General features: G+C 34.2%; 1 protein-coding gene across 1 annotated transcript in view; it reads right to left on the minus strand.

The window, feature by feature from the left end:
- LOC145255562 (dynein axonemal heavy chain 6-like) overlaps positions 1 to 12500 on the minus strand; it is a 277781-nt gene that overhangs the window by 54003 nt on the left and 211278 nt on the right. Inside the window, exons 52-54 of the mRNA XM_080114017.1 lie at positions 7921 to 8057; positions 5462 to 5703; positions 1 to 60 (exon numbers count right to left, since the gene is read on the minus strand). The exon at positions 1 to 60 is cut by the window's left edge and continues 167 nt beyond it. Coding sequence (XP_079970143.1) covers positions 1 to 60; positions 5462 to 5703; positions 7921 to 8057 — 439 coding nt within the window. The remainder of the gene's footprint in view (positions 61 to 5461; positions 5704 to 7920; positions 8058 to 12500) is intronic.

Consider the following 12500-nt stretch of genomic DNA (forward strand, 5'->3'; position numbering starts at 1 on the left):
ATGAGCTGATGGCGAGCAAATAAGGACCTCGCAACAACGCGGTACACACTTGACGTCAGTCTGGAAAAGAAATTATCATATATATGTATGTATATGCATATATATATATATATATATATATATATATATATATATATATATATATATATATATGCTTTTCATTCTACTGCAGAGATATAAATATAAATAAGAAAGATTTTTTTATATATATATATATATATATATATATATATATATATATATATATATATATATACACACACACATATACACACACGCATGATCCCTGTGTGATATTCAAGTGTTCTATGAAAGTTTTCGTTTTTACCCTTTAAAAGTTCATAGTAAATGAAGAGTATTTCAATTGATCAGTTCAATAGATTATATCTTGCTTGTGGTCTCTTATGTTTACAAGATTCCAGGGCTATAATTCACCTAGTCTGGTGGAATAAACATAACTTGGAGAAGATGCACCATTCCTGGTAAAAGCCAGTGTGGCTTAGTCATACCGAAGAAATCTTATTTAGGAAGTGAATGCTTCCCTAGACGTATGTGACTACTACATAGAGGATTGTTTGCAGTCTAGGGCGAACACCTTGCTCAAGAGTGCCCGGAGTTTGTTTTTCACCTACTTTAATCATATATATATATATGTATATTGTTTTTCACCTACTTTAATTATGTATATATATATATATACATATATATATATATATATATATATATAGATATATATATATGTATATATATTCTAGTAGCTCAGCCCAACTCTGCTCGGGCCCTATGTACTGATCATAACTTTATGCGGATATGTAATTATATATATTAAAAAGCTTGACTCATGTCCAGGTAACCTACATCTAAAATTTCAAGTGTTTAGACCCAAAATTCGCGAACGAGTTTGGTAGAGTCTGCAAAGGTCAACTTTTCCAACTTTGACCTCTTCGCAGCCAAATTTTCGCCCGAAAACTGATTAAAAAGCTTGCTGCATGTCTAAATACTCTTTATGTAAAATTTCAAATGTTTAGACCCAAAATTTGCTGAATAGATTTCTAGATACCGCAACGGTCAAGTCTTTTGAACTTTGACCTCTTGGCAGCCAAATTTTCGACAAATACCTGATTAAAAAGCTTGCCCTATGTCTGAATACACTCTATGAAAAAATTTCAAATGTTTAGACCTAAAATTGGCTGAGAGGTCAATTTTTTTTAATTTTAACCCCAATTTTGACCCCTTAACATTTATTTTTTGGGGGCACAAATGAAATTAAGATTTTTGATCCATGTCCAAGTAACATACATCTAAAATTTCAAGTGTTTCGACGCAGAATTGGCGGAGGAGTTCGATAGAGTTTTCAAAGGTCAAATCGTTGAACTTTAACCTCCTGATAGCCAAATTTCTGGCCGAAAACTGATTAAAAAGATATTCCCAAATCTTAATAAACCTTATGCAAAATCTTGAGTCTGTAGACTGAAAATTGACAGAATAGTTTGGTAGGGAAATGTACACACACACACAGAGACACAGACACTTATATATATATATATATATATATATATATATATATATATATATATATATATATATATATTTCCCCAAAACCTCTGACCTTGATGGAGGGGAGACAAAAACTTGTTGCTATGGTTTCAAATGATCTGAAATAACTGCAAGGGGAGACTTGATTCCAAATATTTCTCATATGTTATACCTCCACTCTTTTTGGAAATAGAGTACGATTATATATGAAAACGGAAAATTAAAATGCGATATTCGTTTTCAGCACACTTGAAAACCTATAGAAAACAATTTTTAAGGTAGGTTTTATGTTGGTCTACCATGCCACAATAAACTCCACTAAAAAAATAACAGACCCCACCCCACCCAAAAAGAAAATGATAGCTATAAAGTGGTTTCTCATTTTACGTTGAATTAATATAGAAAAGTGATCTCCCACTAATTAAAACTATAATTTCTTCATATCTTGAAAACTACTCGTTTCCTGGAATTTAAAACGTTTTCAGCACTCTGGAAGACCCGTGAGAGTGGTAATTTTAAAGGATTTTTGGAGGGTGAAAAGATACTTCAATCATGGCTGTAAAAAAGTGCCAAAAATAGACTCTGGGTGATGGATGATCCCTTAATGTGCGACCTTAAGGCCAAATGTCACATAGCTCACTACACAAGTCAGGAAATTACCTTTCCAACGAGCTTTCATTTGTTAAATTCTGATTAATAGTCGCTAAGATTTGGAACTTACAAAATTGTCAAAAATGCGGTATCTCTCTCTCTATATATATATATATATACATAGTTTTTTTTATTGCTGATTTTTTAAACGATATTGAGGCTAGGGTCTTCACCTTAAAGATCGGATATTTTTGTTTAGAAATTGCCCATTTTTTATTTTGGGCGGAAACAAATAATATTTTTATTTATTTATTTATTTATTTATTTATTTTTAAAACAGTAATCTACATACATGCATATTTCGGGGCCCTACCCCTCTTCAGCGTAGCTTGACTGTTATTAGGACTCGAACCCTGGACCTTAAGTATTTCAGTCCAGCGTCTTATCCATTACGCTATGATGTCATAGACGATTTACTGTTTAGTTTTAGAGAGAGAGAGAGAGAGAGAGAGAGAGAGAGGAGAGAGAGAGAGAGAGAGAGAGAGAGACTAGCAGGCCACCCATCATTTTATTTCCACAGTCAAACAACGTCGCAGCTCACACGATCTATGAAAACCAACAAACCGGAAGTCCAAGACTCAAGTTTTGTTCTCATTTCTGTCCATCAGTTGAACATATTCGAACTCATGATTCGAAACCCGAATATCTTGTATGCAAAACTCGAATTTCTTAACTGCTCGGTTTTCGAATTTTATAGTAAACACAAACCTCTTTCTATATGTATTTATGTATGCGTATGTATATTTGTTGATAAAATGTTACCAACTAAACTCCTGTCAGTTTTTGGTCTACAGACATGAAACTTAATATATAGGGTATTCAGACCCATGCGAAACTTCATATTTAGATTTTAGCCGGGGAAAATCGGTGCAAAAATGTAAAAATTTAAAAAATAAAATTTGTCAGGTGAAGATCAAACGACGGCATTACGAATATGCATGCCTGACGTAATCACTATTGGTTCATGTCCTAATTTTTAGCCTTACAGAAATGTCTTAATAGGTCAGGTATTAACGTCAAAGGAAAAAAACTAAATTGTTAGCTAAACGTTTTGGTTTCGATTTTCGATGGTGGCGCACGAATCATTATTTTTAGAACGTTTTAAATCCTTGCTATATATTCGTAATAATAATAATAAATACGAAATCTGCATTAATCAAAATATCATATTTAAGCGTATTTTACAACCGGGCAATAATGAGTGGCCTGCTAGTATCTATCTATCCATCTATCTATCTATCTATCTATCTATCTATCTATCTATCTATATATATATATATATATATATATATATATATATATATATATATATATATATATATGAATAAAAAAGAATACGAAAAGTATAAAAGCTTATAACTTTTCTTTATTCGTTTTTAATTGGTGACGTGCAGGAATACAAAATAATATTATGAAAAAAAATTAAAAAACTTTTTTTATAAGTACATAATTTTCGACCGATCCTTCAGTCTTCATCGGTGTAGTGAAAGTATGAGGATGCACGGGGAAAAGGGGAATGGAAAAAGAAGGAAGGTAGAGGAGGAGGAGAAGAAGGAGGAGGAGAAGGAGGTATAGCCAATGCGAAGGTGCCACGTCAGTCTTAAATATATAGACATATAAGTACGCATATACACACATGCACACAGTACATATACACATACAAACGAAAAATTAAAAATTAAACAGTAAATAAAAATGAGAAACGCGTCTTTAACTGTCTAATCCTTTGAATTCTAACGATATTATTTATTCTAAGAGAGAATAAGAATTCAAAGGATATAAGACGTTATGAGGAGAAACGCTATGATGCTCATTTGTAATTTAACGGCTATTTCTCGTTCGAAAAAGAACGAAATATATATATATATAATTTTGAGGGAATTAGACCTAGAGTCTAAAGAGAAGATTTTATTTTAATGTATTAGTAAATGTCTTAATACTATTAAAAGAAAACAGTGTTCGTTGTAATGTGGATATATAATAAGCTCGATAGGCATGAATATACTAGAGCTATTTTAATATAATTAAGATGATTGATAATTTTGAATAAAAAATCAGTTTCAAAAGGAAATAATACATTTATCAGTGTTTCATTTAAAGTTAAGATAACTATTTCAACCAATCAGAGACAACTTTAACATCATGCCAAGGGATAAATGGATTAATATAATGACAAGCTTTAAAAGCGGGCAGAAAAAAAAAGAAATATTTGCCTTACTACAAAAATGCTAGTTTTATTTTGGTGTCTCCAATTCCCCCCCCCCATATTTTTGCTGATGAGGAGACTTTGTTTAAATACAAAAATCTTTTTATCAAATTATTATTCAAGATATATCGTCTATTTCAATAAAAACATCGTTTCCGAAACGATCGTACAATCTATTGATTTTGTTTGTTTTCCTTTTGAAACTGATTTTTAATTCAAAATTATTCATTTTACCTTATATATATCACTGACTTAGGATGGGCGTTAGTCTAGCCATACTAAAGAGCTGAAATACAGCAAAACAGTCTGTCTGTGGATGATTACTACTTCTGTATACATATATATATATGTGTGTGTGTGTGTGTGTGTGTGTGTGTGTGTGTGTGTGCGTGCGTGTGTGTGTGTGTGTGTATTATTAAATACTATAAAGATAAAAAAAATTTAATCTTAGTTGCTATCGTGATAAGTGGCTGCTCGATATTGTAGATAGAACATTACAAGAAATATTGAAATAATAACAAGATATATCGTCTATTTCAATAAAAACATCGTTTCCGAAACGATCGTACAATCTATTGATTTTGTTTGTTTTCCTTTTGAAACTGATTTTTAATTCAAAATTATTAATTTTACTTTATATATATATATATATATATATATATATATATATATATATATACTAGCAAAAGGATCCGTCGTTGACTAGGTTCAAAAACAGCCTACAGACACTGGACTCTGATTCATAAAAGTATTATATTATTAAATAATATAAAGATAACAAAATGTAATCTTAGTTGCTATCGTGATAAGTGGGTGCTCGATATTATAGATAGAGCATTACAAGAAATATTGAAATAATAGCAAATAAACTTCATTAAATCATAAAGTGTTCACGCAAGGAATATAAAACCTAGAACACAGGTGGAAGTCAATTCGTAAAGATGCAATCTCTCTGTAAACATTTTATTCCATAAAACCTATCGTTCCTACATACAATAGTTTGACACGAATTACTCGATGGACCATAGCAAACCGTAGATTGCAAAGGGCAATCATAAAATAACTTACCTATTAATCATTTCCGTCAAATGTGTTTGAAGCGATTTCTTTTCAGTCTTCAGGGACAAGGTTGGTTTGAAAGCCTTCAGGGTCATGGCACTGACGAATTTCCCGAGCGCCTTCACCTGGGCTGGTGGATGGATGCAGTCCTTAAATAAACTCTGGAACCAACCCAATGAGAACTGGTACATGCTGTCGACCTGAGACAATTCAACCAAGGTAAAATACAAAACTGTACCTCGGATCGCCACCTGAAAACACAGTAAAAGATCAGCTGCTAGTGTTTATGTATGGACATTTATATTCGTTATTTGATAAATTAAAGTTTCAGTCGATGCACTCTCTGGCCTTCCTATATTCGTTAGTAATTGTTTGTATTTTTGAGATGAGGTGTTTTCATTTTTTATTGAGATTGTCGGACTGACTTCCTCATCTTGGTTGTTATAGTCACAACGTTTCGGCCGTTTTGCCCTCCGGCCTTCATCAGGTGTTTTGTATCGAACTGGGGAACCATTTGTTAGGAGTCTCGAACCCAACCCTTTATTATTATTATGGGGGTACCGTGTTCGGACTCCAGCTAGGCTCTGGGACATAGTTGCTGATTCTCTAGTGACATATGGCCGAATGGTCCTAGACGTTGTATCAAAGTTTACAATTACACAAAGGTGCTGAGTTGAATCCTGAACGAAGGCAGTAAAAAGTAACATTCAAAACAGAGATTGTAATATATATATATATATGCATATATATATATATATATATATATATATATATATATATATATATATATATATATATATATATATAAAAAGCTGAACGTCTGAGTATGTGCCTGGTCACGAATAGGCTTCTATATGGTTGACTATTATAGAAAACTGATCACATATAATGATAGAAGATGTATCCAGACACAGGAATGGGTATGTTTGATTTGGCATAATGATGATTCATTAAAATTGTGGAGTCTGCGTACACGCCTGGTCCACAAAGTATGGAAATAAAAAATTAAAAAATTAAAAAAAAAACGTTTACAAGTGTTTTTGATATAGATGTACATAATAATACTTTGATAAGTACGTTTTAACTTAAATAGGGATGGTATAATAAAATTGTGTGGTCTGCGTTCTCGCCTGGCCTCCATAGAATGGAAATAGGCACAAACTTTGATAAAGACTTTTCATATCTATCTGCGTAAGTATACTTGGATAATTATGTTTCAGTTTGAAGAAATATGGTATAATAAAATTATGGGGTGTTGGTTCGCGTCTGACCTCTATAGAATGGAAATATGTCACAAAGTTTAACAAGGCTTTTTAATATAGATCCACAGAGTATTGTGATAAGTGTTTCAGTGTGAACAGGTGTGGTATAATAAATTATGGGGTTTATCTATTTTATTTTTACTTTCATCATATTTTGCTTTGGTTTTGATACCCCCAAATTCGAAGGTATCTCTTTACAACCCTTCCTTTTCATAACCTATCATACTTTCATAAAGCAGAGTCCATTTTCTGTAGGCTGTTTTTGAACCCAGTCAAGGACGGGTACTTTTGCTAGTATATATATATATATATATATATATATATATATATATATATAAAAGTAAAAGTGTGTGTGTGTGCATTTCGCTACGCAATAACTCTGTCAATTTTAAGCCTACAGATTCGAAATTTGATATACAGGGTACTGAGATTTGGAAAAATTGATGTGATCGGTTTTCGGACAGAAATGTGGCGATTAAGGGATCAAAGTTCAACGATTTGACCTTTGAGAACTCTACCAAACTCCTCCTACAATTTTGGGTCTAAACACGTGAAATTTTAGATACAGATTCCTTGGACATTGACCTAACTTAATAACTTTATTTGAGCCCTAAACAATAAATTTTAAGGGGTCAAAATTAAAAAATGTACCGTTTTTTTTTGTTTGTTTTGCTCAGTATATACCTCAAAACACCCAGGCAACGCCGGGCTGAAATGCTAGTATATATATATATAATGAAAACATTGGAAAATCGAGTAATACTGTAAAGGGCTACCATTTGGGACCATGTCTACAGAGGACTATGTCAGTGAATGAGCGTGTTGTTTGTTCACATTACATTTAAGCTTTTGCATGTTAGTAGAGTCTGGGAATCAGGAAACAGTGAGAGAATTCCAAATTCTAATAGTCCGAGGGCAGAAATTATTAAAGTAGAAGGCTTTTAAGCGTTTAGGGATCTCTGTAATGAAATGATGTGATTTTCTTGCTAGATGGTTTTGTCAGGGGTATGTATGTCAATGGGGATACAAGTGCAATCGGTTCGTCAGAACACATTCCTTTAAAATATTTGTAAGATTTTTAATGCTGAGTGTTTAGCAAGAATCAAATATTTGCTGAGTTTTTCGTATGAGACTCGACCGAGGATTGAACCCTGGTTTCCCAGCCCTTAGACACATCTAAAAGGAGTAGAAATCAATGAAACCCACCGAGACGTAAGCCCTTCTTGCTTTCTGGTTTTGTTGTTCAGCTTCTTCTGATTCGCAAACCCGACGGTAAATCTCCTGCGATGTATCTCGGCTCTTCTGTAAATTTTCAACAAGATCCTTATCATCCAGGATATGTTCTTCAGAATCAGGAATGAAAGAAAAAGCACAGAAAAATTGTTATATATATATATATATATATATATATATATATATATATATATATATATATATATATATATATATATATATATTGTTACAGAATGGATTGAGAGAGAGAGAGAGGTGAGTAAACGTGGAGTGTAGACACGTTTACCAGAACCGAGGGTCAGCTGACCAGATTACGTATGACTGACGTGGTCAGGTTGGCTAGATCTGGGAGACTGGATTTGGGCTTTGAAGAAGACGGACGGCTTAATAGCTGTTCCCTCCCCTTCACTGGGAGTGGGGGACACTGACGTGTTCAAAGCAAGCAAGATTTACTTCCATATTCTGTGTCGACATCTGGGAGGTAAATAAAAAACTATAAAACCCTTTCATCGTCTTGGAGTGCTAAATCTTCGTCTAACAGGTACCAGTCTCCCGCTCAAGAGAAGATGAATTCCAGATGGATCACATCGACGACACATGAAGTAAGGTATGTCGAAGAAAATGCGTGTAACACACACACAAAAGCATATGAACAATTAGATATGAACACACACAACCGCATATGAAACTAGACGATCATACGCACACGGAATCCTTTTATGTTATACACCAAACGTCAATTTGGTGCCCCTCAATGATACCCCTATATGTAACAATATTTCAGTGTTTCAGGAGGACAATGATCCCAAACATACTGCAAACTAACGAAAGAATGGTTTAAAAATAACGAAGTTGACGTTCTTATTTGGCCCACTCAGTCTTTTGTGAGAAATATTGAAAATCAATGTTCACAAGTTCATTAAGTTTAATTGTGAATTTTTTTTCAAGAAAATCGTATAGGTAAATTAGTATCACTTCAAACAAATAAAAGCATTAAAAAGTTAAACTAGTTTTCTTTAACACCATTATTATCTAATGCCTAAAAAGAAAGTGCGATTGACACTGGTGTATTTCTGACGATGTAAACTTTTTCAAAACATGTGTGCAACTATAGAAAGCGACCGGAAGCTGTTGAATGCAACAAAGACTGTGCAAATAAATATTAAATCAATGTATCCAATACTTTTGCGCTTGTTAATTAATATTTTTTCTTAAATATAAAATTTCTAAACTTTGATTTTGTAATTACTATCCCAAATATAAATTAGAATAATAATAGGAATATACTGACCAAATTTTCGGTAAAATCTTGAACCCTAATTAGGGTTATGAAGAAAAATGTAATGTATCCAATATTTTTGCGTGGCACTGTGTATACATGTACATATATATATGCATATATGCATGTATACACACAATATATATATATATATATATGTATATATATATATATATATGTAGAGAGAGAGAGAGAGAAAGAGAGAGAGAGAGATTCAGCCACTCTGATGAGTCGTAGACGATGAAACACGTGTCAGTGGATAACTATATTTTAAAAATAATATATATATATATATGTTAAGTTTTGAGACATTGTGTTGAACAAAGATGGCGGCGTAGTTCAGATCAGTAACCAAGATGGCAGCCAAGAATTAAAGGCGGTCCGTGACATAGTAAACGGCGAACTGATTGAATCCAAAATTCGACAATTTATATAATAATTTTGGGACGTTTTCATTGGTTGTTTGGCACAGCCGTTGGTTATAGAAATGATTGGCGAATCCATTCGTCTCATACCCCCATTAGAAGTCCATTTTGATAGGATGTCTCCTAGCGGCTTCGGCTGCAGGGAGACAGGGTAGTACCAGTCAAGGATTCATCACTTGACACTCAGCCTAACAGGTGAGGGGCCGGGAACCGGCCCAGCACCTGTTGGACTGAGGTACACCGCCTGGGTAATACCTAGGAGGTCCACCCTTCCAGGCCTTGCCACTGGGCTTTCTGGTGGGGCAAGTTTATTGCTTGCTGCCTGAGGCGCCCCAACCGGGGAATGCCGACGGGGTTACTCAGGCAATTTTTAAAATTGCAGGAGTGCCCCTCCTTTAGGGGAGCCTGCGGGTATCCCACTTTCCAGGCCTTGTGCCAAATATTGCCGATGTGGGCGGCAATTAAATATATATACCCCCCATTAGAAATCTGATGGAAAAGGTCTCCTAGTGGCTTTGGCTGCAGGGAGACAGGGTAGTACACGTCAAGGATTCGTCACTTGACACTCAGCCCAACAGGTGAAGGGCCGGGAACCGGCCCAGCACCTGTTGGACTGAGATACGCTGCCTCGGTAATACCTAGGAGGTCCACCCTCACAGGCCTTGCCACCGGGCTTTCCGGTGGAGCAAGTTTATTGCTTGCTGCCTGAGGCGCCCCGACCGGAAAATGCCGACGGGGTTACTCAGGCAATTTTTAAAATTGCAAGAGTGCCCCTTCTTTAGGGGAGCCTGTGGAGTTCCCACGTTCCGGCCTTGTGCGACATATTGCTGATGTGGGCAGCAATTAAATATATACCCCCATTAGGAGTCAAAAATATTTTACAATATATATATATATATATATATATATATATATATATATATATATATATATATATCATAATTTTATGCGGGGTGCAAAATTTCATTATTGCAATCATGACAGGAAGACCTGTTTTGATATTCAGGATGAAAAGTAGGAAATGGACAAAAACAAAAGGTAACACGTGTTGAAAAAGTAAATTGAATACTCTACCCATACACCAACTATTTTAAGACTAATTAAGGAAATAATTAAATACAAAGTAATTTACATTGACTCTCCCCCTAGGAGCAAACTCTCTAATAAAACCTTTGAACCTTCAGCAAGTCTTCACTGAGTTTACCTGCATGAGTTTTATTCTTCTCGAGTTAAACAGAAGTTGAACAACCATGACAGGATTGCGACCCACACATGGAAAAGCGACTATAAAGTGAATGTATGAATTTTCGCAAGGGTCACATTAAGTACATATTAGGATAACCTTGCAACAAAGAGCTAGTGTGATTGGGGTGGGAGGTTCAAAGCTTAACTCCTTAGACAAAACGTACTAGAAATGCAGTCATCGAATGATATTATATAGAGATTATGTCACATGTTCAGAGAAGAGAACAGGATTTTTAAGCAGTTGGAACAGGAAGCAAGAAAGATGAGATGCGTCTTAAAGTGTGAGAGAGAATCTAAGTGATACTGTACCAATACACCAACCATTTTTAGGTTAATTAAGAAAAAAGTTAAAGACAAAGTAATTTACGTGGTCTCTCTCCCAAAGAGCAAACTCTCTAATAAAACCTTTGGAACTTCAGCAAGTCTTTGTTGTGTTTCCCTTCATGAGTTTTATTCTCCTTGAATTAAACAGAAGTTGAACAACCATGAAAGGATTGCGACCCATGAAAAATAGATGATAAAAAAAATGAGAACCAGCGACTGTGCATGTATATAAAAAGATTTGGTTGATTGTTTCATTGACTTGTGATAACACACAAGTCTCCATTGTGTTCCATGCATGAGTTTTATTCTTCTTCAGTTAATAAAAGATCACAAACACTTATAGATCAACGGCCCACACATTAAATAGTCACAACAAAAAGAAAAAACCAGCGACCGCGCATGTATGTAAAAACGACTTTTATCATTTAATTTGTTTCTTCATTGCTCACTTGAAAAATCCTAAAAGTGTATGAGAGAATCTAAGTGAATATTGCCTTGAGGTTCTGTCTGCATGTCAACCATTTGAAGTTTAAGTAAGAAAATTAAGTTAGAAGTAATTTGCATGATTTCTCCTCCCAAAAAGCAAACTCTCTAAATAAAACCTTTGAATTATGTTTCCATGCACAAGTAGATTCGTCTTGAGTTAAATAGAAGGTCACAACCTCGAGGGGATCAACAGCCCATACATAGAATAGCGATCAAAAATACCAGTAACTGCACACATATGCAAAAAAGACTGCTAACAAAGCAGCCGAAATTAAAGAATCTCTCTCTCTCTCTCTCTCTCTCTCTCTCTCTCTCTCTCTCTCTGTGAGGGAAACAGTCTATACCAAACTACTCGGGCAATTTTTGGTCTATAGACTTGCAACATGATATATAAGAGATTTAAAACCTGTAGAACAAATTCGATTTGGTTTTTAATTTGTAAAGCTAAATATTAAAGGATTAAAATTGAAAAAAATTAGAACTTGGCAGGTGTGAGTGGACTGGAAGTGCTTTTCTACGCATGCACAAATATACACTTATACATTAAATTTGGTTAATTTTCACAGTTTTTATACACACCTTTCGTTAGCTCATATGGTGACAAATAAGGCTGAAGTACTAAATGTTTTTATTTTGATTCTAGCTGATGGTACCTAAGTCATATTTTTTAAAAACTTTTGAAATCACTATCATATATTGGTAAAAAAATATAATAAATCCGAAAGTTGCATGAATTAAGAATATCATATTTAAGTGTATTTCACGACCGGGCAACGCTGGGCAGCCAACTAGTA

This window comes from Euprymna scolopes, chromosome 31, assembly GCF_053919585.1.
Source record: "Euprymna scolopes isolate OS-2025 chromosome 31, ASM5391958v1, whole genome shotgun sequence".
Taxonomy (NCBI): Eukaryota; Metazoa; Mollusca; class Cephalopoda; order Sepiida; family Sepiolidae; genus Euprymna; species Euprymna scolopes.